Genomic DNA, 25,244 nt, shown 5'->3' with positions numbered 1-25,244 from the left:
CAGAGAAGACAGCGGGCCAGGCCAGCCCAGAGTGAGACCCGGGACCAAGCCCCAATGGAGGCAGGCCCTGGAGGCCTGTGTTCCCCCCTTTCCAGAGGAAAGACCAAGTGAAGCCTAAAGAATTAATCACAGTTAGAACCAGTGAGAAAGGTAAAAAAAAAATTGTAGGAGTAATGCAGATGATTCTGTACACGAAAAGGCTAGACAAGTATTTATTGATTTAACCTCACCCTTCTTAGATTCCCTCCAGTAATTATAAAAAGATTTGGTGGGTATTGAACTCATGTCTTTAAACTTTTACATTTCACATGTCATATTGTTGAATTCCAATCAAGGGTGTTTGGAACTCCAAGAACCTAGGACAAAAATAGAAGCAAGTCCCAACAACCTTTTCTGGTCAGCCATCATCATCAATCATGTTTTAAAGCATCAGATAGACTTAAACAAAGATCATTATGTAGCCACAGTCCCTAATAATCTAGTACTGCATTGATACGGATAAATCACAGTTGACATAACATGCAAAATTAAAGGAGTCAGTTAATTTCATAATCAATCAGAAGTTCCATATCCATATCAGATATATACAGAGCTGGCCTATTGCATAAGAACAGTTCATTCATCCAGGTGCCACATTATCTGATATACCACCTAAACAGGTCTTTAAATTTTTAGGGAGTTGGTACTCTTGCTAATTCACTCTAATATGGGACTATAGTTGTAGAATGCACATGGTAAAAGAAGATAGAGATATTGAAAGAGAATGTTTGATAGCATGGAGTCTTCTCCAACTGTATATTATGTTGGACCTGGCCAGATTTTCCCACTTTTGCTCAGCCTTCCGTTTTTCATGATGCTTTAGTTTTCTTTTGGGCTTTTTAAATTCAGCACCTATGTCCAAAAGTCATAAGATTTTTACAAAATGTGGGTTGAAATCTCTGTCTCAGACTTTGTGGGCGCCCTGCCTTTTCTCAGTCCTTGCATTCAAAAAGAAGGGCCTCCTCTGAAGGCCTAGGAAGAGTGGAGCTGTGATGCTGAAGAGGAATAGCACGCCTGGCTCCATCATGTCTCTAAGCACACAGTTGTCTGAGAAGACTGCCAGTATCTATGACCCAACCCTCCGTTTCTTTTGTTACCATTCTTTTTTAATGGTTTTAGTTTTCCCTCCACTTTTTCTTTCTAAGAGTGGAGCATGAGTAGCGGTGTTTAATAGATACCTGTTGGATTTTTATCTCCTTGGCAGTGTCCTGGAAAGTCCTAGCCGACTAGATGAGGAACACCGGCTTATTGCTCGCTATGCTGCCCGGCTGGCTGCAGAGGCAGGAAACATGGTGAGTAGAGAGAGGATCCCAGCAGAGTCACATTAATTATCATTACTTTAATATACAAAGGGTAGGAGAATGATACACAAAACTCAGGAGAATGGGTACCTCTGGGATGGAAGAAGGGAAATAGGTTTAGGGAAGGGATTGCAGGGGTCTTTAATTTTATGTATAATGTTCTGTTTCTTGTACAAATGAATCAAGAAGAGAAAGTCAACAAAGTCAGAACTTGGTTCCTTAAAAATATTGGTAAATTTGATAAATCCCTTTTAAGACTGTTCAAGAATAAGAAGAAAAAATGCAAATTACTAACATAAGGAATGAAAGGGGGGACATCACTACAGACCCTACAGATAAGGGAATATTATGAACAATTTTTGCCAATAAATTTGACAATCTAGATGAAGTAAACAAATTCCTTGAGAGACACAGATTACCAAAATTGACACAAAAATAAATAGAAAATCTAAATATTCCTATATGTGTTAAAGAAATTGAATTCATAATTAGCTTTCACAAAGAAAACAAGCCCAGATGGCTTAACTATTGAATGCTAAAAAATACTTAAGAAAGAAGTAATATCAATCCTACACAAACTCTTTCAGAAAATAGAGAAAGAAGAAGCACTTTCCAACTCATTTTATGAGGCCACTATAACCTGATACCTAAACCAAACAAGGGCATTAAAAGAAAAAATACTGGCCATTATCTGTCATGAACAAAGATGTAAAAACAAAATCTTAGCAAACTGAATACAGCAATATGTAAAAAGGATAATACTCCATGATTAAGTGAGATTTATGCTAGGAATGCAAAGCTGTTTAATATATGTATATATAATCAACCAATGTAATTCTCCATATTAACAGATTAAAGGAGAAAATTATAAGATCATTTCAATTCATGCAGAAAATACCTTTGACAAAATATAGCACTTATTTATGATAAAAATTCTCAACACTCTAGTAGAAAGAAGCTTCTGCAACCTGATGAAGAGAACGCACAAAAACCCTACAAAAAAACCAATATCACACTAATATTGGAACATTTTCACCCTAATATTGGGAACAAGACAAAGTTGTCCACTTTTCCCATCTCTATCCAAAATTATATTGGAGGCCTAGCCAGTGTAACATAAGAAGGAAAAAAAGGGCATAAATATTGGAAAAGAGGAAGTAAATCTGTTTTTATTTGCAGATGGTATATTGTGAATAGAAGGTCCTAAAGAATTTACAAAACACTACTAGCACAGATAAGTTAATTTAGCACTGTCACACAATTCAAAGGCAGTATATAAAAATCAATAACATTTCTATATACTATCAATGAACAATTAGAAAATGGAATTTAAGAAAATTTTTAGTATAGCATTAAAAAACATCAAATACTTACAGATAAATTTAATGAAAGATGTTGAAGACTGAAAACTATAAAACATTGCAAAGAGAAATTAAAGAAAACCTAAATAAATGGAAAGGTATATCATATTCATAGATTGAAAGATTCAGTATTGTTAAGATGGTAAATTTTCCCAAATTTATCTATAGATTCAATACCAATCAAAACCCAGGAGGCTTTTTTGTAGAAATTGGCAAACCCAAATGGAAAGACCTAGAATAACTAAAACAATCTTGAAAGAAGAGAACAAAGTTGGAGGACTTAACCCCACCTAACTTCTAAGAGTTACTACAAAGCTACAGTAATCAAAGCAGTGAGATATTGGCAAAAGGACAGACAAATAAACCAAGGTAACAGAGTGTCATTATATCCCACATATATCCCACGTATATGAGGTCAGATGACTTTCGACATGGGCACCAAAGCAATTTAATCAGAAAAGAGAATTTTTTCAGCAACTGCTGCTAGAACAACTGGATATCCATACGGTAGGGAAAAAAAAACCTTGACTCCTCATACCATACATACATATTTGATATGTGCCATAAACTTAAACATAATAGCTAAAACCACAAAGCTAGTAATGAAAGCATAGACGAGTATGTCATGACCTTGGGCGTAAACAAAGATTTCTTAGAAAGGATACAGAAATCAAAAACCACTTAAAAATTGATGAGATCTAAACACGGAGGCGGGGCAAGATGGCAGACTGGTGAGCTGTAAGTTTTAGCTACTCCTCCAAGAAAGTAGGTAAAAAACCGGGAACTGCGTGGACTGGACACCACAGAGCAATCTGACGTTGGGCATACTTCATACAACACTCATGAAAATGTGGAACTGCTGAGATCAGCGAAATCTGTAAGTTTTTGCGGCCAGGGGACCCGTGCCCCTCCCTGCCAGGCTCAGTCCCCGGGGAGGAGGGGCTGTCAGCTCCGGGAAGGAGAAGGGAGAATTGCAGTGGCTGCTCTTATCGGAAACTCATTCTACTGATTCAAACTCCAACCATAGATAGACTGAGACCAGACACCAGAGACTCTGAGAGCAGCCAGCCCAGCAGAGAGGAGACAGGCATAGAAAAAAAACAACACGAAAAACTCCAAAATAAAAGCGGAGGATTTTTGGAGTTCTGGTGAACGCAGAGGGGGGAAGGGCGGAGCTCAGGCCTTGAGGCGCATATGCAAATCCCGAAGCAAAGCTGATCTCTCTGCCCTGTGCACCTTTCCTTAATGGCCCTGGTTGCTTTGTCTATTAGCATTTCAATAACCCATTAGATCTCTGAGGAGGGCCCATTTTTTTTTTTTTTTTTTTTAAATCCTTTTTGCTTTTTCTAAAACAATTACTCTAAGAAGCGCAATACAGAAAGCTTCAAAGAATTGCAATTTGGGCACGGCAAGTCAAGAGCAGAACTAAGAGAGCTCTGAGACAAAAGGCAATAATCCAGTGGCTGAGAAAATTCACTAAACAACACAACTTCCCAAGAAAAGGGGGGTGTCCGCTCACAGCCACCATCCTGGGGGACAGGAAACACTCCTGCCCATCGCCAGCCCCATAGCCCAGAGCTGCCCCAGACAACCCAGTGCGACGGAAGTGCTTCAAATAACAGGCACACACCACAAAACTGGGCGTGGACATTAGCCTTCCCTGCAACCTCAGCTGAATGTCCCAGAGCTGGGAAGGTGGAGCAGTGTGAATTAACAAAGCCCCATTCAGCCATCATTTGAGCAGACTGGGAGCCTCCCTACACAGCCCAGCAGCCCAGAACTGCCCTGGGGGGACGGCACTCACCTGTGACATAGCACAGTCATCCCTCAACAGAGGACCCGGGGTGCACGGCCTGGAAGAGGGGCCCACTTGCAAGTCTCAGGAGCCATACGCCAATACCAAAGACTTGTGGGTCAGTGGCAGAGACAAACTGTGGCAGGACTGAAATGAAGGATTAGACTATTGCAGCAGCTTTAAAACTCTAGGATCATCAGGGAGATTTGATTGTTAGGGCCACCCCCCCTCCCCAACTGCCCAGAAACACGCCCCACATACAGGGCAGGCAACACCAACTACACACGCAAGCTTGGTACACCAATTGGGCCCCACAAGACTCACTCCCCCACTCACCAAAAAGGCTAAGCAGGGGAGATCTGGCTTGTGGAGAACAGGTGGCTCGTGGACGCCACCTGCTGGTTAGTTAGAGAAAGTGTACTCCACGAAGCTGTAGATCTGATAAATTAGAGATAAGGACTTCAACTGGTCTACAAACCCTAAAAGAACCCTATCAAGTTCAGCAAATGCCACGAGGCCAAAAACAACAGAAAATTATAAAGCATATGAAAAAACCAGACGATATGGATAACCCAAGCCCAAGCACCCAAATCAAAAGACCAGAAGAGACACAGCACATACAGCAGCTACTCAAAGAACTAAAGATGAACAATGAGACCATAGTACGGGATATGAAGGAAATCAAGAAGACCCTAGAAGAGCATAAAGAAGACATTGCAAGACTAAATAAAAAAATGGATGATCTTATGGAAATTAAAGAAACTGTTGACCAAATTAAAAAGATTCTGGACACTCATAGTACAAGACTAGAGGAAGTTGAACAACGAATCAGTGACCTGGAAGATGACAGAATGGAAAATGAAAGCATAAAAGAAAGAATGGGGAAAAAAATTGAAAAACTCGAAATGGACCTCAGGGATATGATAGATAATATGAAACGTCCGAATATAAGACTCATTGGTGTCCCAGAAGGGGAAGAAAAGGGTAAAGGTCTAGGAAGAGTATTCAAAGAAATTGTTGGGGAAAACTTCCCAAATCTTCTAAACAACATAAATACACAAATCATAAATGCTCAGCGAACTCCAAATAGAATAAATCCAAAAAAACCCACTCCGAGACATATACTGATCACACTGTCAAACATAGAAGAGAAGGAGCAAGTTCTGAAAGCAGCAAGAGAAAAGCAATTCACCACATACAAAGGAAACAGCATAAGACTAAGTAGTGACTACTCAGCAGCCACCATGGAGGCGAGAAGGCAGTGGCACGATATATTTAAAATTCTGAGTGAGAGGAATTTCCAGCCAAGAATACTTTAACCAGCAAAGCTCTCCTTCAAATTTGAGGGAGAGCTTAAATTTTTCACAGACAAAGAAATGCTGAGAGAATTTGCTAACAAGAGACCTGCCCTACTGGAGATACTAAAGGGAGCCCTACAGACAGAGAAACAAAGACAGGACAGAGAGACTTGGAGAAAGGTTCAGTACTAAAGAGATTCGGTATGGGTACAATAAAGGATATTAATAGAGAGAGGGAAAAATATGGCAAACATAATCCAAAGGATAAGATGGCCGATTCAAGAAATGCCTTCACGGTTTTAACGTTGAATGTAAATGGATTAAACTCCCCAATTAAAAGATATAGATTCGCAGAATGGATCAAAAAAAATGAACCATCAATATGTTGCATACAAGAGACTCATCTTAGACACAGGGACACAAAGAAACTGAAAGTGAAAGGTTGGAAAAAAATATTTCATGCAAGCTACAGCCAAAAGAAAGCAGGTGTAGCAATATTAATCTCAGATAAAATAGACTTCAAATGCAGGGATGTTTTGAGAGACAAAGAAGGCCACTACATACTAATAAAAGGGGCAATTCAGCAAGAAGAAATAACAATCGTAAATGTCTATGCACCCAATCAAGGTGCCACAAAATACATGAAAGAAACACTGGCAAAACTAAAGGAAGCAATTGATGTTTCCACAATAATTGTGGGAGACTTCAACACATCACTCTCTCCTATAGATAGATCAACCAGACAGAAGACCAATAAGGAAATTGAAAACCTAAACAATCTGATAAATGAATTAGATTTAACAGACATCTACAGGACATTACATCCCAAATCACCAGGATACACATACTTTTCTAGTGCTCACGGAACTTTCTCCAGAATAGATCATATGCTGGGACATAAAACAAGCCTCAATAAATTTAAAAAGATTGAAATTATTCAAAGCACATTCTCTGACCACAATGGAATACAATTAGAAGTCAATAACCATCAGAGACTTAGAAAATTCACAAATACCTGGAGGTTAAACAACACACTCCTAAACAATCAGTGGGTTAAAGAAGAAATAGCAAGAGAAATTGCTAAATATATAGAGACGAATGAAAATGAGAACACAACATACCAAAACCTATGGGATGCAGCAAAAGCAGTGCTAAGGGGGAAATTTATAGCACTAAACGCATATATTAAAAAGGAAGAAAGAGCCAAAATCAAAGAACTAATGGATCAACTGAAGAAGCTAGAAAATGAACAGCAAACCAATCCTAAACCAAGTAGAAGAAAAGAAATAACAAGGATTAAAGCAGAAATAAATGACATAGAGAACAAAAAAACAATAGAAAGGATAAATATCACCAAAAGTTGGTTCTTTGAGAAGATCAACAAGATTGACAAGCCCCTAGCTAGACTGACAAAATCAAAAAGAGAGAAGACCCATATAAACAAAATAATGAATGAAAAAGGTGACATAACTGCAGATCCTGAAGAAATTAAAAAATTATAAGAGGATATTATGAACAACTGTATGGCAACAAACTGGATAATGTAGAAGAAATGGACAATTTCCTGGAAACATACGAACAACCTAGACTGACCAGAGAAGAAATAGAAGACCTCAACCAACCCATCACAAGCAAAGAGATCCAATCAGTCATCAAAAATCTTCCCACAAATAAATGCCCAGGGCCAGATGGCTTCACAGGGGAATTCTACCAAACTTTCCAGAAAGAACTGACACCAATCTTACTCAAACTCTTTCAAAACATTGAAAAAAATGGAACACTACCTAACTCATTTTATGAAGCTAACATCAATCTAATACCAAAACCAGGCAAAGATGCTACAAAAAAGGAAAACTACCGGCCAATCTCCCTAATGAATATAGATGCAAAAATCCTCAACAAAATACTTGCAAATCGAATCCAAAGACACATTAAAAAAATCATACACCATGACCAAGTGGGGTTCATTCCAGGCATGCAAGGATGGTTCAACATAAGAAAAACAATCAATGTATTACAACACATTAAAAACTCGAAAGGGAAAAATCAATTGATCATCTCAATAGATGCTGAAAAAGCATTTGACAAAATCCAACATCCCTTTTTGATAAAAACACTTCAAAAGGTAGGAATTGAAGGAAACTTCCTCACCATGATAAAGAGCATATATGAAAAACCCACAGCCAGCATAGTACTCAATGGTGAGAGACTGAAAGCCTTCCCTCTAAGATCAGGAACAAGACAAGAATGCCCGCTGTCACCACTGTTATTCAACATTGTGCTGGAAGTGCTAGCCAGGGCAATCCGGCAAGACAAAGAAATAAAAGGCATCCAAATTGGAAAAGAAGAAGTAAAACTGTCATTGTTTGCAGATGATATGATCTTATATCTAGAAAACCCTGAGAAATCAACGATACACCTACTAGAGCTAATAAACAAATTTAGCAAAGTAGCGGGATACAAGATTAATGCACATAAGTCAGTAATGTTTCTATATGCTAGAAATGAACAAACTGAAGAGACACTCAAGAAAAAGATACCATTTTCAATAGCAACTAAAAAAATCAAGTACCTAGGAATAAACTTAACCAAAGATGTAAAAGACCTATACAAAGAAAACTACATAACTCTACTAAAAGAAATAGAAGGGGACCTTAAAAGATGGAAAAATATTCCATGTTCATGGATAGGAAGGCTAAATGTCATTAAGATGTCAATTCTACCCACACTCATCTACAGATTCAATGCAATCCCAATCAAAATTCCAACAACCTACTTTGCAGACTTGGAAAAGCTAGTTATCAAATTTATTTGGAAAGGGAAGATGCCTCGAATTGCTAAAGACACTCTAAAAAAGAAAAACGAAGTGGGAGGACTTACACTCCCTGACTTTGAAGCTTATTATAAAGCCACAGTTGCCAAAACAGCATGGTACTGGCACAAAGATAGACATATAGATCAATGGAATCGAATTGAGAATTCGGAGATAGACCCTCAGATCTATGGCCGACTGATCTTTGATAAGGCCCCCAAAGTCACCGAACTGAGTCATAATGGTCTTTTCAACAAATGGGGCTGGGAGAGTTGGATATCCATATCCAAAAGAATGAAAGAGGACCCCTACCTCACCCCCTACACAAAAATTAACTCAAAATGGACCAAAGATCTCAATATAAAAGAAAGTACCATAAAACTCCTAGAAGATAATGTAGGAAAACATCTTCAAGACCTTGTATTAGGAGGCCACTTCCTAGACTTTACACCCAAAGCACAAGCAACAAAAGAGAAAATAGATAAATGGGAACTCCTCAAGCTTAGAAGTTTCTGCACCTCAAAGGAATTTCTCAAAAAGGTAAAGAGGCAGCCAACTCAATGGGAAAAAATTTTTGGAAACCATGTATCTGACGAAAGACTGATATCTTGCATATACAAAGAAATCCTACAACTCAATGACAATAGTACAGACAGCCCAATTATAAAATGGGCAAAAGATATGAAAAGACAGTTCTCTGAAGAGGAAATACAAATGGCCAAGAAACACATGAAAAAATGTTCAGCTTCACTAGCTATTCGAGAGATGCAAATTAAGACCACAATGAGATACCATCTAACACCGGTTGGAATGGCTGCCATTAAACAAACAGGAAACTACAAATGCTGGAGGGGATGTGGAGAAATTGGAACTCTTATTCATTGTTGGTGGGACTGTATAATGGTTCAGCCACTCTGGAAGTCAGTCTGGCAGTTCCTTAGAAAACTAGATATAGAGCTACCATTCGATCCAGCGATTGCACTTCTCGGTATATACCCGGAAGATCGGAAAGCAGTGACACGAACAGATATCTGCACGCCAATGTTCATAGCAGCATTATTCACAATTGCCAAGAGATGGAAACAACCCAAATGTCCTTCAACAGATGAGTGGATAAATAAAATGTGGTATATACACACGATGGAATACTACGCGGCAGTAAGAAGGAACGATCTGGTGAAACATATGACAACATGGATGAACCTTGAAGACATAATGCTTAGCGAAATAAGCCAGGCACAAAAAGAGAAATATTATATGCTACCACTAATGTGAACTTTGAAAAATGTAAAACAAATGGTTTATAATGTATAATGTAGGGGAACTAGCAGTAGAGAGCAATTAAGGAAGGGGGGAACAATAATCCAAGAACAGATAAGCTATTTAACGTTCTGGGGATGCCCAGAAATGACTATGGTCTGTTAATTTCTGATGGATGTAGTAGGAACAAGTTCACTGAAATGTTGCTATATTATGTAACTTTCTTGGGGTAAAGTAGGAACATGTTGGAAGTTAAGTAGTTATCTTAGGTTAGTTGTCTTTTTCTTACTCCCTTGTTATGGTCTCTTTGAAATGTTCTTTTATTGTATGTTTGTTTTCTTTTTAACTTTTTTTTTCATACAGTTGATTTAAAAAAGAAGGGAAAGTTAAAAAAAAAAAAAAGAAAAAAGACAAACAAGGAAAAAAAAAAAAAAAAATATGTAGTGCCCCCTTGAGGAGCCTGTGGAGAATGCAGGGGTATTCGCCTACCCCACCTCCATGGTTGCTAACATGACCACAGACATACGGGACTGGTGGTTTGATGGGTTGAGCCCTCTACCATAAGTTTTACCCTTGAGAAGACGGTTGCTGCAAAGGAGAGGCTAGGCCTCCCTGTATTTGTGCCTAAGAGTCTCCTCCTGAATGCCTCTTTGTTGCTCAGATGTGGCCCTGTCTCTCTGGCTAAGCCAACTTGAAAGGTGAAATCACTGCCCTCCCCCCTACGTGGGATCAGACACCCAGGGAAGTGAATCTCCCTGGCAACGTGGAATATGACTCCCGGGGAGGAATGTAGACCCGGCATCGTGGGATGGAGAACATCTTCTTGACCAAAAGGGGGATGTGAAAGGAAATGAAATAAGCTTCAGTGGCAGAGAGATTCCAAAACGAGCCGAGAGATCACTCTGGTGGGCACTCTTACGCACACTTTAGACAACCTTTTTTAGGTTCTAAAGAATTGGGGTAGCTGGTGGTGGATACCTGAAACTTTTAAACTACAACCCAGAACCCATGAATCTCGAAGACAGTTGTGTAAAAATGTAGCTTATGAGGGGTGACAGTGGGATTGGGAATGCCATAAGGACCAAACTCCACTTTGTCTAGTTTATGGATGGATGTGTAGAAAAGTAGGGGAAGCAAACAAACAGATAAAGGTACCCAGTGTTCTTTTTTACTTCAATTGCTCTTTTTCACTCTAATTATTATTATTGTTATTTTCGTGTGTGTCCTAATGAAGGTGTCAGGGATTGATTTAGGTGATGAATGTACAACTATGTAATGGTACTGTAAACAATCGAAAGTACAATTTGTTTTGTATGACTGCGTGGTATGTGAATATATCTCAATAAAATGATGATTAAAAAAAAAATCTAAAAAAAAAAAAATTGATGAATTGGACTTTATAAAAATAAAATATGCTCATGGAAAAATATTAATAAATAGGCAAGCCGCAGCCTGGAATAAAATACAACACATGTCTGATAAAGGATTTTATACAGAATACATAAAAAATTCCTGTACCTCAATGATAAAAAAGACAAGCCAGTTTTAAAAAATTGGGCAAAAGATTTGAACAGACACTTCACAAATAAAGATATACAAATGGCCAATAAGTGCATGGGAAAAGTGCTTGATATCAATCATCAAGAAAGTGCCAATTAAAACCACAATGAGATAACACTACACACCATCTAGAATGACAAAAATAGAAAAGAAAAATGACAAACCAAATATTGGAGAGGATGCGGAGCAACCAAAATTCTCATACATTGCTGATGGCATGTAAAAATGGTACAGCTAGTTCAAAAAACTGTTTGGCAGTTTCTTAAAGAGGTAAACATACAATTATCCTATGGCCCAGAAATTCTACTTCTAGGTATTTATCCAATAGAAATGAAAATACGTATCCTCAAAAACCTTTGTACAAGAATTATCATAGCAGTTCTATACATGATAGCCAGAACCTGGCAGCAGTTCAGATATTTAATAACACAAGAATGGCTAAACAAAATGTGTTATATTCATACAGTGGAACAATAGAGTGGAATATTTTCTCACCACAAAAAAGAATAAACTACTGATACTTAAAACATCATTATGGCTGAATCTCAAAAATATTATGATGGGATTGTTTCTGTGGATGGAAATATTGAAGAGAGATGAGGAAACTTTCTGAATTGATAGAAATGTTCTGCATTTTAACAGGGTACTGGGTTACATGAGTGTATATATTTGTCACAACTAATTGAAAGATACACTAAAGATCTGAGCATTTCACTCTGTAAATTATATCTCATTTAAAAGAAAAAGGGACCAAGAATAGTGACGATGTAAGTGTTTGATTGAAATGAGCAGTGGTTATCCAGGGATTTGCCATGCGTATCTTGCAATTTTGAAATAATTCATAATAAAAATTTTCCTCTTTTCCTTCTCTCTTTTCCATCCTTTACGTTCCTCAGAAGGGTATGAACATGTTCATATCCATCTCCTCTGCTTCCCCCAAACACATTCGTTTGGCAAATATTTGTTTTACTTCTGTGTTGTGACAGATTGGGTGCTGTGGTAAACAGATGATGCCTGCCTAATAGAACAACAGTCTACTGGGAGAGACAAACATTAAACAAATAATCACACTACTAAACACATAACTACAAATTATGATAAGTGCAATGGAGGAAAACTATGGGAATTCTGAGAGTGGATAGCAGGTACTTGATCTATTCTGGAGAGTAAGGAATGCTTATCCTGAGGAAGTGTTACTTGAGTTGGGATTTGAAAATAAGTAGAAGAGACTTCTGTCTCCAGGGAACTGAAAAGGGATTGAAAACCAAAGCAGTCCAAGAGCTGCTACTCCTGCTGCTGCTGCTGTTACCCCAGCTTATACTTGGGTTTTAATTGTCATGAGGTGCACGAGGCCAGACCTTGGGCATGTGAAAGGTGGGGAGTTGGAAGTGAGGCTTTCCCATTAAGCTAGGCCCCTTGGTGAAGGCATGGTACAGAAGAAGATAAGAGAAGGATGAGATAAGGAGCTTATGGTCTCCTCCTTCTGTTGGAGCAGTGTAGGGATGAAGGAAGGGGACTTCCCTGGGAATTTATAACCCCAGGTTTGTCTGCACTTTTGTTGGGTGCATTTGCACTACTTCATTCTCTGAGAAGCACCAAAATTGGGAAATGTCACAGGAAGAGTCGTACTGCAAGAATACTGAGAGCTATAATTTATTGAATCTTTACTGTGTGCCAGTCATTATTCTAAGTGTTTTGCATATAATAGCTCATCTATTCTTCACAACAACCTTATGAAGAAAATAAGCCTCGGAACAATAAAGAAACTACCCAGGGTTACTAGTTTGTGAGCAGTAAAGCTAGGACTAACTACTGAGATTTAACTGCTAAAGGTTGTAGTTCAGAAAGAAGGAAATTAAACCTAGAAACAAAGAGTGAGATGAAAGGAGGAGTGATCTGAAGCTAAAACAACAATAGAATAGTAGAGGATCATAGGAAGATGGCAGAGTACGAAGCTCCAGGAATCACTCCCTCCACCGAAACAGCTGTTGAACTGGCAGAAACAGTCTGACTCAATTATTTTGGAACTTTGGAGTCTAGTGGAACACTGTGAAGCATTCAGGGAAGAGCTGGTAAATTGCATTAAATACTGGTGAATTTCACCCTCGTGCAATGGCTTTCATCTGCCAACCCCCAGCCACATGGCAGGCAGCAGCAGGGACTGCAGCCCAGGCTCCTGGTTCAGCTGGCCAGTGCCAGAGTGAGTGATAAGGACCTAGTCCTCCAGATTCCAAGAGTCAGGTCGCTGATCACTGCTTTTGATCAGCTACTTCAGATCTCTGTTGGGCCAGCTGTAAGGAAGGCTACTGTTCCATCTCCACTCATGGAAAGGCAATAGAGGATGCTAAAGAGGAAGTGCCTAACTTTTTTCTTCCTTGACCCTTTCCAGTGCCCATTTGGGAGCAAAAATAGTTTGGAAAAGTTACAATTGATGGTCCCAGCCCTTAACAACAACAAAACAAAACAAAAATCAACCCTTGCAACCTTAGAGGAGTGGGAGAACTATATTTCCAGAGTTACAAGAATATAAAACTCAGAATGTCCAGTTCTCAACAAAAAATTACAAAACACACAAAACAGGAAAGTATGGCCTGTTCACAGAAAAAAAATAATTTGTCAGAAACCATCCCTGAGGAAGCTCATGCATTGGAACTATTAGTCAAAAACTATAAATAGTCCATCTTAAGTATGTTCAATAAGCTAAAGAAATCCATATACAAAGAACTAGAGGAAATAAGGAAAATGCCGTCAGAACAAAATGAAGAAATTGAAATTATATAAGGGAACCAAATCAAAATTTTGGAGCTGCAAAATATAGTAATTGAAATGTAAAACTCATTACATGGATTCAGCAGCAGGTTTGGACAGGCGACAGAAAGCATCAGTGAACTTGAAGGTAAGAAAATAGAAATTATCCAGTGTGAGGAGCCAAAAGAAAAAATAATGAAGAAAAATGAACACAGCCTGAGGGACATGCAGGACACCATTAAGCATACCAACATGCACATCATTGGAGGCCCAGAGGACAGGAGAGATAAAAAGGGGCAGGAAACGTATTTGAAAACATAATGGCCAAGAAATACCCAAATCTGCACTGGCCTTACCATTACTGCAAGGACATTTCTGGCTGGTTAATAAACCAGAAGGCTGGTTTGTTAAGTCATCAGTCAGTTGGCTGCAGCTATGACTGATTACGTCAATGAAGGGCGTGTCTTCCACAATGAAAGAATGCAATCAGCTGTATATAATCCAATCAGTTGAAGACTTTTAAGCAAGACAGATGGAGGACTTTCACTTCTTCTTTGGCTAGCCAGCAAAGCGTTTCCTGAGGAGTTCATCGGAGTTGCCAGATCGTTGCTGAGGAGTTCATCGAACACCTTCATTGGAGTTGCCAGTTTGCTGCCTGCCCTACAGAATCTGGACTCATGCATCCCCACAGTTGTGTGAGATGCTTTTATAAAATCTTTTATTTAGATATCTCTTGTTGATTCTGTTTCCCTAGAGAACCCTAACTAATACAACGGGAGAAAGATGGAGATATATGGGAATGGAGAATTTGTGTACTACTGAAACTAGGTTAGTACTAGTTGAATTAGGTTGCTGTTAATTTTTAGATGTTCATTGTATATAAAAAGGTAACCACTAAAAAAATAACTACAATGTATAGAGTAAAGGAAAGAAGGGAATCAAAATGGTACACTACAAAAAAAGCAACTAAATACAAAAAAAAGGCAGTAATGTAGTAATTGAGGAACAAAAAACATAAGACATACAGAAAACAAATAGTGAAATGGCAGAAGTAAATTCTTTCTTCTGAATTATTATTACCTTATAAAAGGCAGAGATTGGCAAACGGGATGAAAAAGTGTGATCCATTTATATGCTGTCTACAGGAGACTCACTTTAGGCACAGAGATACAAAGAGGTTAAAACTAAGAGGATGGAAAAAGCATGCAAACAGTAATCAGAAGAGAGCTGGAGCGGTTATATTATTCTCAGGCAAAGCAGTTTAAAAAGATTGCAGGAGATAAAGAAGGATATTGTATATTGATAAAAAGGTTCAATTCAGCAAGGAGGTATAATGATTGTAAACATATATACACCTCTCAACAGAGCCCCAAAATATATGAAGCAAAAATTGACAGGATTGAAGGGAGGAATAAATAGTTCTACAATAACAGTTGGAGACTTCAGCAAATCAATAATTGATGGAATAAGCAGAAAAGAAGTAAGGACATAGAAACTTGAACAGCACTATTAACCAATTAGACCCATTGGACATATATAGAATACTCTACCCAACAACAGCAGAATACACATTCTTCTCAAGTACTCTTGGAACATTTTCTTGGATAGACCATATTTTAGGCCACAAATCAAATCTTAACACATTTTTTAAATTCTGAAACCATATGAAGTATATTCTTGGACCACAATGAAATAAAGCTAGAACTCAATAACAGAAGGAAAACTGTAAAGTCTACAAATACATGGAAATTAAACAACACACTGTTGAACAACCAATGGGTCAAAGAAGAAATCACAAGGGATTAGGAAATATCTTGGGATGAATTAAAAAAAAATAAAACATACCAAAACGTATGGGAAGCAGCAAAGCCAATGGTCAGGGGAAATTTATCTAAGTGCCTACATTAAAAAAGAAGAAAGATCACAAATCAATAACCTAAATTCACACCTGAAGAAACTGGAACAAGAAGAACAAACTAAACCCAAAGTTAGTAGAAGGAAGGAAATGGTAAAGACTAGAGCAGAGAATTTTTTTTTTTTTTTGAAAGAGCAATAAAATTGACAAACCTTTAGCCAGATTGACAAGAGGGTGGGGGTGGGGACACAAATAACTAAAATCAGAAATGAGAGTGGGTATGTTACTATCAACCTTACAGAAATAAAAAGGATATGCCAACATATTGAAAAACCAAGAAGAAATAGACAAATTTATAGAAGCACATAAATTACCTAATCTGACAAGAAGAAATAGAAAATTTCAGCAGACCTATAAGAAGTAAATACATTGAATCAGTAATGAAAAACTCCCAACAAAGAAAAGTCCAGGACCAGATGGTTTCACCGCTGAATTCTACAAAACATTTAAAGACAATATGCCATCAATGTTTCTCAAACTCTTCCAAAAACTAGAGAGATTACTTCCTAACTCATTCTAGAAGGCCAGCATTACCTGATACCAAACCCTGATAAAGACAGCACAAGAAAAGAAATTTCAGACCTATGTCTCTTATGAATATGGATGTAAAAATCCGCAACAAAATAGTGGCAAACCAAATCCAACAGCATATTGAAAGGATCATACACGATGATCAAATGGAATTTATTCTAGAAATGCAAGGATGGTTCAACATAAGAATATCAATCAATGTAACATACCACAATAATAAAATGAAGGGGAAAAAAAACCACATGATCATCTCAATTGATACAGAAAAGGCACTTGGTAATCCAGCAACCCCTTCTTGATAAAGGCACTCAGAAAACTAGGAATAGAAGAAACTTCCTTAACATGGTAAGGGGTATATATGAAAAACTCACAACAAACCCTGCTCAATGGCAAAAGGCTGAAAGCTTTCCCTCTAAGATTAGGAACAAAACAAGGATGCCGCTATCACCAGTGTTATTCAACATTGTACTGGAAATTTCAGCTAGAACAATTAGGCAAGAAAAAGAAATAAGAGGCATCCAAATTGGAAAGGAAGAAGTGAAACTTTCTCTACTTGCAGATGACATGATCCTATGTACAGAAAATCCTGAAAACCCCCCAAAAAAGCTACTGGAATTAATCAGATAATCAAAGTGGCAGGTACAAGATCAACACCCTAAAAATCATTAGTGTTTCTATACAGTAGTAATGAAAAATCAAAAGAAAAAAAATAAGAAAAAATTCCATTTACAATAGCAGCTAAAAGAATCAAATATCTAGAAATAAATCTAGCCATGTATATAAAGGAATTGTGCCCAGAAAACTACAAAACATTGCTAAAAGAAAAATACAGCATACCAAAATGTATGGGAAGCAGCAAAGCCAATGGTCAGGGGAAATTTATCTAAGTGCCTACATTAAAAAAAGAAGAAAGATCACAAATCAATAACCTAAATTCACACCTGAAGAAACTAGAACAAGAAGAACAAACTAAACCCAAATAGTGGAAGGACATTCCATGGTCACAGATTGGAAGACTAAATATTATTAAATATTATTAAGATGCCAATTCTACCAATAGCAATTTTCAGATTTAATGCAATCCCAGTTAAAATTCCAGCAGCCTTCCTTGCAGAAATGGAAAAGCCAATCATCAAATTTATATGGAAGGGTAAAGGGCCCCGAATAGCCAAAGCCATTTTGAAAAAGAAGAACAAAGTTGGAGGACTCACACTTCCCAGTGGTAAAACTTATTACAAAGCCACAATAATCAAAACAGCTTGATACTGGCACAAGAACATACATATAGACCAATGGAAATCAAATCAAGAGTTCCAAAATCAATCCTTACATTTAGGGCTAACTGATTTTTGACAGGGGTGCCACGTCCACTCAATTGGAAAGAATAGTCTCTTCAACAGATGGTTCTGGGAGAACTGGATCTCCATTTGCAAAACAATGAAGGTGGACTCCTACCTCACACAATGTACAAAAATGAACTATAAGTGGACAACAGAGACCTAAATATAAGAACCGGAAATATAAAACTCCTAGAAGAAAACCTAGGCAAGCATCTTCAGGACCTTGTGTTAGGCAATGATTTCTTAGATTTTGTACCCAAGGCGTAAGCACCAAAAGAAAAAAAAATAGATAAATGGAGCCTTCTAAAAATTAAAAACTTTTGTGCATCAAAGGGCTTTATCATGAAAGTAAAAAGGCACCTATTCAACAGGAGAAAATATTTGGAAACCACATATCCAATAAGGGTTTAATACCCAAAATATATAAAGAAGTACTACAACTCAACAACAAAAAGACAACCCATTTTAAAATTGGACAAAAGACTTAAATAGACATTTCCTCAAAGAAAATACACAAATGGCCTAGAAGCACATGAAAAAATGCTCATTAGGTATTAGGGAAATGCAAATCAGAACTTCAGTGAGATACCAAGTCACACCCACTAGAATGGCTACTGTTTAAAAATGGAAAATTACAAGTGTTGGAGAGGATGTAGAGAAACAGGAACACTCATTCACTGTTGGTGAGAATGTAAAACAGTGTAGCCACTGTAGAAGACAGTTTGGCAATTCCTCAGAAAGTTAAGTATAGAATTTCCATATGCCCTGGCAATCCCACTTCCAAATACATACCCAAAAGAATTGAAAGCATGGACTCAAACAGATATTGCACACTAATGTCCATAGCAGCATTATTCACAATTGTTAAAAGATGGAAGTGACTCAAGTATCCATCAGCCAGTAAGTGGATAAATAAAATGTGGTATATACCTACAGTGGAATATTATTCATCCATAAGAAAATGAAGTTCTGATACATGCGACAACATGGATGAACCTTGAAGACATCATCTTGAGTGAAATAAACCAGACAGAAAAGGACAAATACTCTGTGATGTCAGTGATCTGAAATAATTAGAATAAGCAAATTTATAGAGTCAGAAACTAGAATATAAATTATGAGGGGACAGGATGGGGGTAGGGAATGGGGAGTTAATGTTTAAAGTGTACAAAGTTTCTGTTTGGGTTGATGAAAAAGTCTTGATAACAGATAGTGGTGATGGTAGCACAACAAAATTAACAGCACTAAATTATATATTTGAATATGGTTAAAGAGGAAAATTTTAGGTTTTGTAGTTGTTACTATAATAAAATTTAAAAAAAAAATATGCCTGTACGATACAAACAGTGAACTCTAATGTAAATAACGAACCATAGTTAACAGTACATTTATAAAAATGTTCTTTCGTGAATTCTAAGAAATGTACCACATTAATGAAAGGTGTTAATATTAGGGTGGTGTATGGGAACTCTGTGTTTTATGCATGATTTTTCTGTAAACCTACAACTTCTATAATTTAAAAAAAAAACAAAACACAAAAAAACTAAAAGAAGGGAACTTCCTCAACATGATAAAGGGCATTTTTGAAGAACGCACAACAAATATCATACTTAATGGTAACAAACAGAAAGATTTCCCCCTAAGATCAGGAACAAAACAAGGATGCCCACTGTTAACCACTATCATTCAACATTATAATAGAAAATCAAGTTCCAGGCAGAGCAGTCAGTCAGAAAATGAAATAAAAGGCATCCAAATTGGAAAGGAAGTCAAATTATCCCTATTCACAGATGACATGATCCTATATAGAGAAAATCCCAAAGAATCCAAAAGAAAGCTACTAGACCTAATAAATGAATTCAGCAAAATTGCAGGATACAAGATAAACACACAAAAATCACTTGGGTTCTATACACTTATAATGAACAATTTGAAGAAGAAATTAAGAGAATAATTCCATTTACAATAGCAACTAAAAGAATAATATAACTCAGAATAAATTTAACCAAGGAGGTAAAAGATTTGTACACTTAAAAACTGCAAAACATCGCTGAAAGAAATTAAAGAAGACCTAAATAAATGGAAAGACATACAATTTTCATAGACTGGAAGACTTAATATTGTTAAGATGTCAATTCTGCCTAAAGCAAACTACAAATTCAATGCAGTTCCAATCAAATTTCCAGCAGCCTTTTCTACAGGAAAGTTGATTCCCTAATACATATGGAATTGCAAGGGACCCCAAATAGTCATAACAGTCTTGAAAAAGAACAAAGTTGGAAGAGTCACACTTCATGATTTCAAAACTTTCTGCAAAGCTACAGTAATTAATACAGGGTGGTACTGACATAAGAATAAACATATCGACCAATGGAATACAATTGAGGGTCCAGAGTTAAATCTACAAGTGGCCACTTGATTTTCAACAAGGGGGAAATGAATACCTTTTCAATGGGAGAAAGAATAGTCTGTTCAACAATGGTGCTGGGACAACTGGAAATTGACATGCAAAAGAATGAATGTGGCCCCCTACCTCTTACAATATACAGAGGCCTAAATATAAGAGCTAATATTGTAAAACTCATACAGGAAAACATAGGGAAACATCTTCAAGTCCTTGTAATAGGCAGTGGATTTTTTTTTATACTTTATACTAAAAGCATGAGCAATAAAAGAAAAAAATAGTTAAATGGGACTATATCAAAATTTAAAACTTTGGTGCACCAAAGAACTTTAGCAAAACATGAAAAGACAACCTACAGAATGGAAGAAAATATTTGGGAACTACATGTCTAATAAGGGTTTAATATCCAGGATATATAAAGAATTCCTACAACTCAACAACAAAAATACAACCCAATTTAAAAAATGGTCCAAGTATTTGAATAGACGCTTCTCCAAATATGATATTCAGATAGCCACTAGAGAAATGCAAATTAAAACTATAGTGAGAGAGTATTTCATACTCGCTGGGTTGGCTAGTATCGAAAAAACTGAAAATAGCAAGTGTTGGTGAGGATGTGGAGCAGTAAGAACACTTGTGCATTGTTACATTGCATTGTGCAATGTAAAATGGTGCAGCCACTGAAGAAAACAGTTTGGCGGTTCCTCAGAAAATATAAGCATTGAACTACCATATGACCCAGCAATTGCACTCCTAGGTGTATATGCAAAATAATTGAAAGCAGAGACTTGAACAGATATTTATACATCAGTGCTCATCACAGAATTATTCACAATAGCCAAAAGGCGGAAGTAACCCAAATGTCCATCAGCAGATGAATGGATAAACAGAATGTGGTATATCCATACAACAGAATATTATTCAGCCATAGAAAGAAGTTTTGGTACATGTTATAACATAGATGACCCTTAAAGACATCATGTTGAGTGAACTAAGCCAGACACAAAAGGACAAATATTGTGTGATTTCTCTTACATGAAGTACTTAAGAAGAAGCAAATTTAGAGGCAGAAAGCAGAATAGTGATTACAAGGGGTGGCCCAAGGGCATAAGGGGTGTTATTGCTAAATGGGGGTGAGTTTGGGTTTGGGTTGATGAAAATAGTGTGGAAATAGTGGTGAAAGTTACACAGTATTGTCAATGTACTTAATGTCAAAGTTTGACCGCTTAAAAATGTTAAAATGAAAAGATAATGGGGAGAACCCTAACAGATTATGTAAGCATAACCCGGGTAAGGAGAATGGAGTGTGTGCCCCACTTGGGTGTTCAGCCTGCATGAAGACCCTGAGGTTGGAGGTTTCAGGACCCAGAAGGCAGCTTGTGTGGCTGGACTCAGAGAACATTGCTGGAGAGAGAATAGGCCCCAGTGGGATCACTCAGGACCCTATTATACACACATAGTCTATTAATGTTCAAAATATAACCAACCGATGTTTACTTTTTCATAGGGAAATAGAGTTATGGAACCTGCAAATGAGGATTCTTGCTTTTTTCCTCCCACATGAAGTAGTTTATCCCTTTGGGTTTGTTTAACTTTCAGAATCTTTTTCTTGAGAATCTAATACCAGGTCACACATCTGACTCAAACATTACAACTCTAAAGTTTAGTGAAATGGAGCAGAATAGTTCAAAAAAGTCTGAGGAAAACTAATTTGTTAAACCTTACATGTGTCCTCAATAAGTCACAAATAAAATAGTTTAGATGGATGGGATTATGGTTCAATTTTTTTAAATTAAATTTATTTAATGTCATTATATGGTCTTGTTGACTTTATATAGTACTTTTTAAATTTTATAAATTGACCCTGTTCTCCTTTACTGCAAACAAGATAAGTTTATTTAAACCTGATAGTTTCTGATGCTGATTCTCTAGTTCTTGTGAAAATGATCATTGTTAGAATGGTCTTAAAATTGAACACTGATATGGTCCCTTTCATCTTCTGTGCATTTTCCAAAGTGTAGTTCTCGTATAAATATTGGACCTCTCAAGAAGGACTTGTCGACCACATTTCTGTTCAACAGAAGACCTCATGAAACCCTCTTATCATTTACAGTACAGTAAGTGAGGTGCGCAAAAGAATTTATTTATAGCCTACCAGAGAGGCTTTGTGTTGATTTTTTTCTTCCGTAAAGAAAGACCATTAAATCATTTTAGCAGCCAGTTTTGCACCCTGTAGCGTCTGTCAGAATCAGGGCCATACATTTTCCCTAGATGGCAAGCATGGCCATTGCAGCCTCTTCAGGCTGATTCTTGAATGAAAACGTTTTAGGTTCCTAGATGAGCCATCATTACCCAGGAGAGCTAATTTGTTTTCCTGAAGTACCTGAGTTCCTTTTTCTTTTTTCAGTTTTGTTTTTTAACCACGATATAACTAGAATGTGTGGTAAACAGTAGTAAGAATAATAATTTATTTAAGTTTCACCACAAACATCACCAGCCCTGGATATAATCAGATGTTTTGTTTGTTTTTAAGTGAAGTTTTTTATGAAAAAATTAAAAACTCACTATGGAAAAGTCAGAAGAAAAATGAAAGGAAGGAGAAGTCATCACCTGCTGTTGTACTAACAAACATTTAAACCTTTTTGAGAAAATTTTTTTTGTTTGGCCAGTTCCCAGCCTTTACCATCATCTCGTCAACCTGCTCCAGACATGCACCCTTCCAGAAGTACCTACAGGGCTTCTTAGAACTAAAGATTAACAGAATCCATGTGATGTTTTGCACACATTTAACAACTCAGAAACCCCCTAAAATAGTAATTGTCAAACTTGGCTACATATTGTAATCATGTGTGAACTGTTTGGGTTTTGTTGTTGTTGTTGTTGTTTTAAGGAAAAAAAAACCTGCCAGGTCTTCTGATGTGCAGCTAGCTAGGGAACTACTGCTCTAAACAACATTGTTGGATATTGGAGAGAGAGGAGCAAGGTTAATAATCTACAGCCCTCCAGTTAGACTCTGAGGTTAAGATGATGATAAACTGGTCCTGACTACAAAGACAGCCTCCCTGACCATCAGACACACTTGGTGGCTTCCTCCTACCAGGTTCACACAGGTGGGAGGCCTCTGGTCTCTTTTTAGGAGGCTCCAGAAATGCATATTATCAGATTAGTTTGCTCACTGTTGGCTTTCCTGGGTGTTATAACATTTGCCCTGTTTTACACAGAAGGGCCTTTTTTCCTTCCTGTATTTTCCAGATGTGTCCCCATTCCATTACAAGTGATGAGCTCTGTGAGGCTATTTTAACCTAAGAGAACGTCTCGTGTAACAGAGGAAGTTTGAGGCACCTTTTCCTTCCAAGGATTAAAGAGACCTCACCACCTGGTTCCCACTCTTGAGAGCCTCTTTCTCGAATGTTAACACTTTCACTCTTACAGTTTGGTTCTTTGGTCCCTGATTTTTTCTTTTGTTGCTCTAACCTTGAGGTATCCATCCACTCAACTTAACAGTTGTGTTCATTATTAGACACTTGATTATTTAACTTTTAAGTGATCTCTCACCTTTTATCTCCTAAACATACCCAGCTTACACTTCTGTGGCATTGGAGGGGTCTTTTTTCTCCAGAGTTTACGCTGCCTAGTGGCTGCTTTGACCTAGTAATGGAATTAGAAACAATAGCTACCGTTTTTGAGAACCGTCTGTGTCAGTAACCCTGCACTGGATGTTGTGGAAACATCACCTGTGGCCCTCACAGTAATTCTGCAAGATCAGGATGATTTCTGTTGTGATTTTATAAATAAGGAAACTGAAGGTTAAATCACCCCCGCTAGACCTGAGATTGAAATACAAGGTTATGTGACTTCATCTCTGAAGGTGGTCTCTTTTGACTCCTCCTCCAAGATCACTTTCCGTATTTATTGTCAGATATAAATAACCAATTTTTTTTTACATACTCAACGCCACTGTTTTTGATATTTGGTATTAAGTAAATTGGTTTGTCTTAAATGTGTAGGGAATGGTCTACGATGCCACAGTTTTGTCTGTATTTCAGCACGCACAGATTCCACACTCCCCTGTTCAAAGTCCTCCAGTGGCTTCCTACCTCATTCAGAGTGAGATGGAAACTCGTCTTCGCAGCTGGAAGGGCCCTGGACCACCCTCCCCTTAGCTCGTGCCACCCAGAAGTGTGGACCTGAACCAGCCCAGCTGGGGCCAGAGCCGCCACGGGGCCTGTGCTTCTGCCCATCACCCTGCTTTTGCCTCAGACCTTCGTGGCCAATTTGCTTCCTCACTTCATTGAATCTGCCCTTCCATAGACACCTCATTTACAGACGCCTCTGTCTCAGCTCTCTCTTATATCCTTTCCCTGTATTTCTTCAAAGGATTTCTCACCACTGCTGTTATATTTATTTGGTTTTTATCTTTCTCTCAATGTACTGTAAGCTACAGGAGGACGGAAGATGGGTCTTACTGATGCATCCCTCCTAGAACAGTACCTGGGACACAGGGGCTCGGAAAATATTTGTTGAGTAAATGAATGAATGAACTATCTATAAACTTAATTGTTGAAAGAAATCATTGTTAGTTCACTCCTGGCCAAAGTAATCTATGTTTTTATGAACTAATAATTCTCTTTTTGTCTTTGTCCCTTGTTGTCCTGGAGGGATTTTAGGAAGGGAGAACTGGCTTTCTTTGTAAGCAGCTCTGTGGTATTTAAGGTAACAAATAAACAAAAGCTTAACTCTCTGTTATCTAATTACACTAGGCAAAGTTGCACCTTTGATTGAGTAAAATAAGCCATCATAAGAAAATTAGCTGCATCCAGGTGGCAGAGCATGGCGCTCAGGTTGCCTTGGGTGGAACTGTCGCTTCCTTGCGCCAAAGG

General features: G+C 37.6%; 1 protein-coding gene across 12 annotated transcripts in view; it reads left to right on the top strand.

Annotated features, from left to right (window-relative positions):
• Positions 1-25,244, top strand: part of DTNB (dystrobrevin beta) — a 386,425-nt gene that overhangs the window by 313,117 nt on the left and 48,064 nt on the right. For all 12 annotated transcript variants that reach the window (XM_037812551.1, XM_037812550.1, XM_037812552.1 and 9 more), the window contains one exon: positions 1,244-1,331. In XM_037812551.1, coding sequence (XP_037668479.1) covers positions 1,244-1,331 — 88 coding nt within the window. The remainder of the gene's footprint in view (positions 1-1,243; positions 1,332-25,244) is intronic.

The sequence above is a fragment of the Choloepus didactylus genome, chromosome 20, assembly GCF_015220235.1.
Source record: "Choloepus didactylus isolate mChoDid1 chromosome 20, mChoDid1.pri, whole genome shotgun sequence".
NCBI classification, from domain to species: Eukaryota; Metazoa; Chordata; class Mammalia; order Pilosa; family Megalonychidae; genus Choloepus; species Choloepus didactylus.
This window is presented reverse-complemented; position numbering and strand designations above follow the sequence as displayed.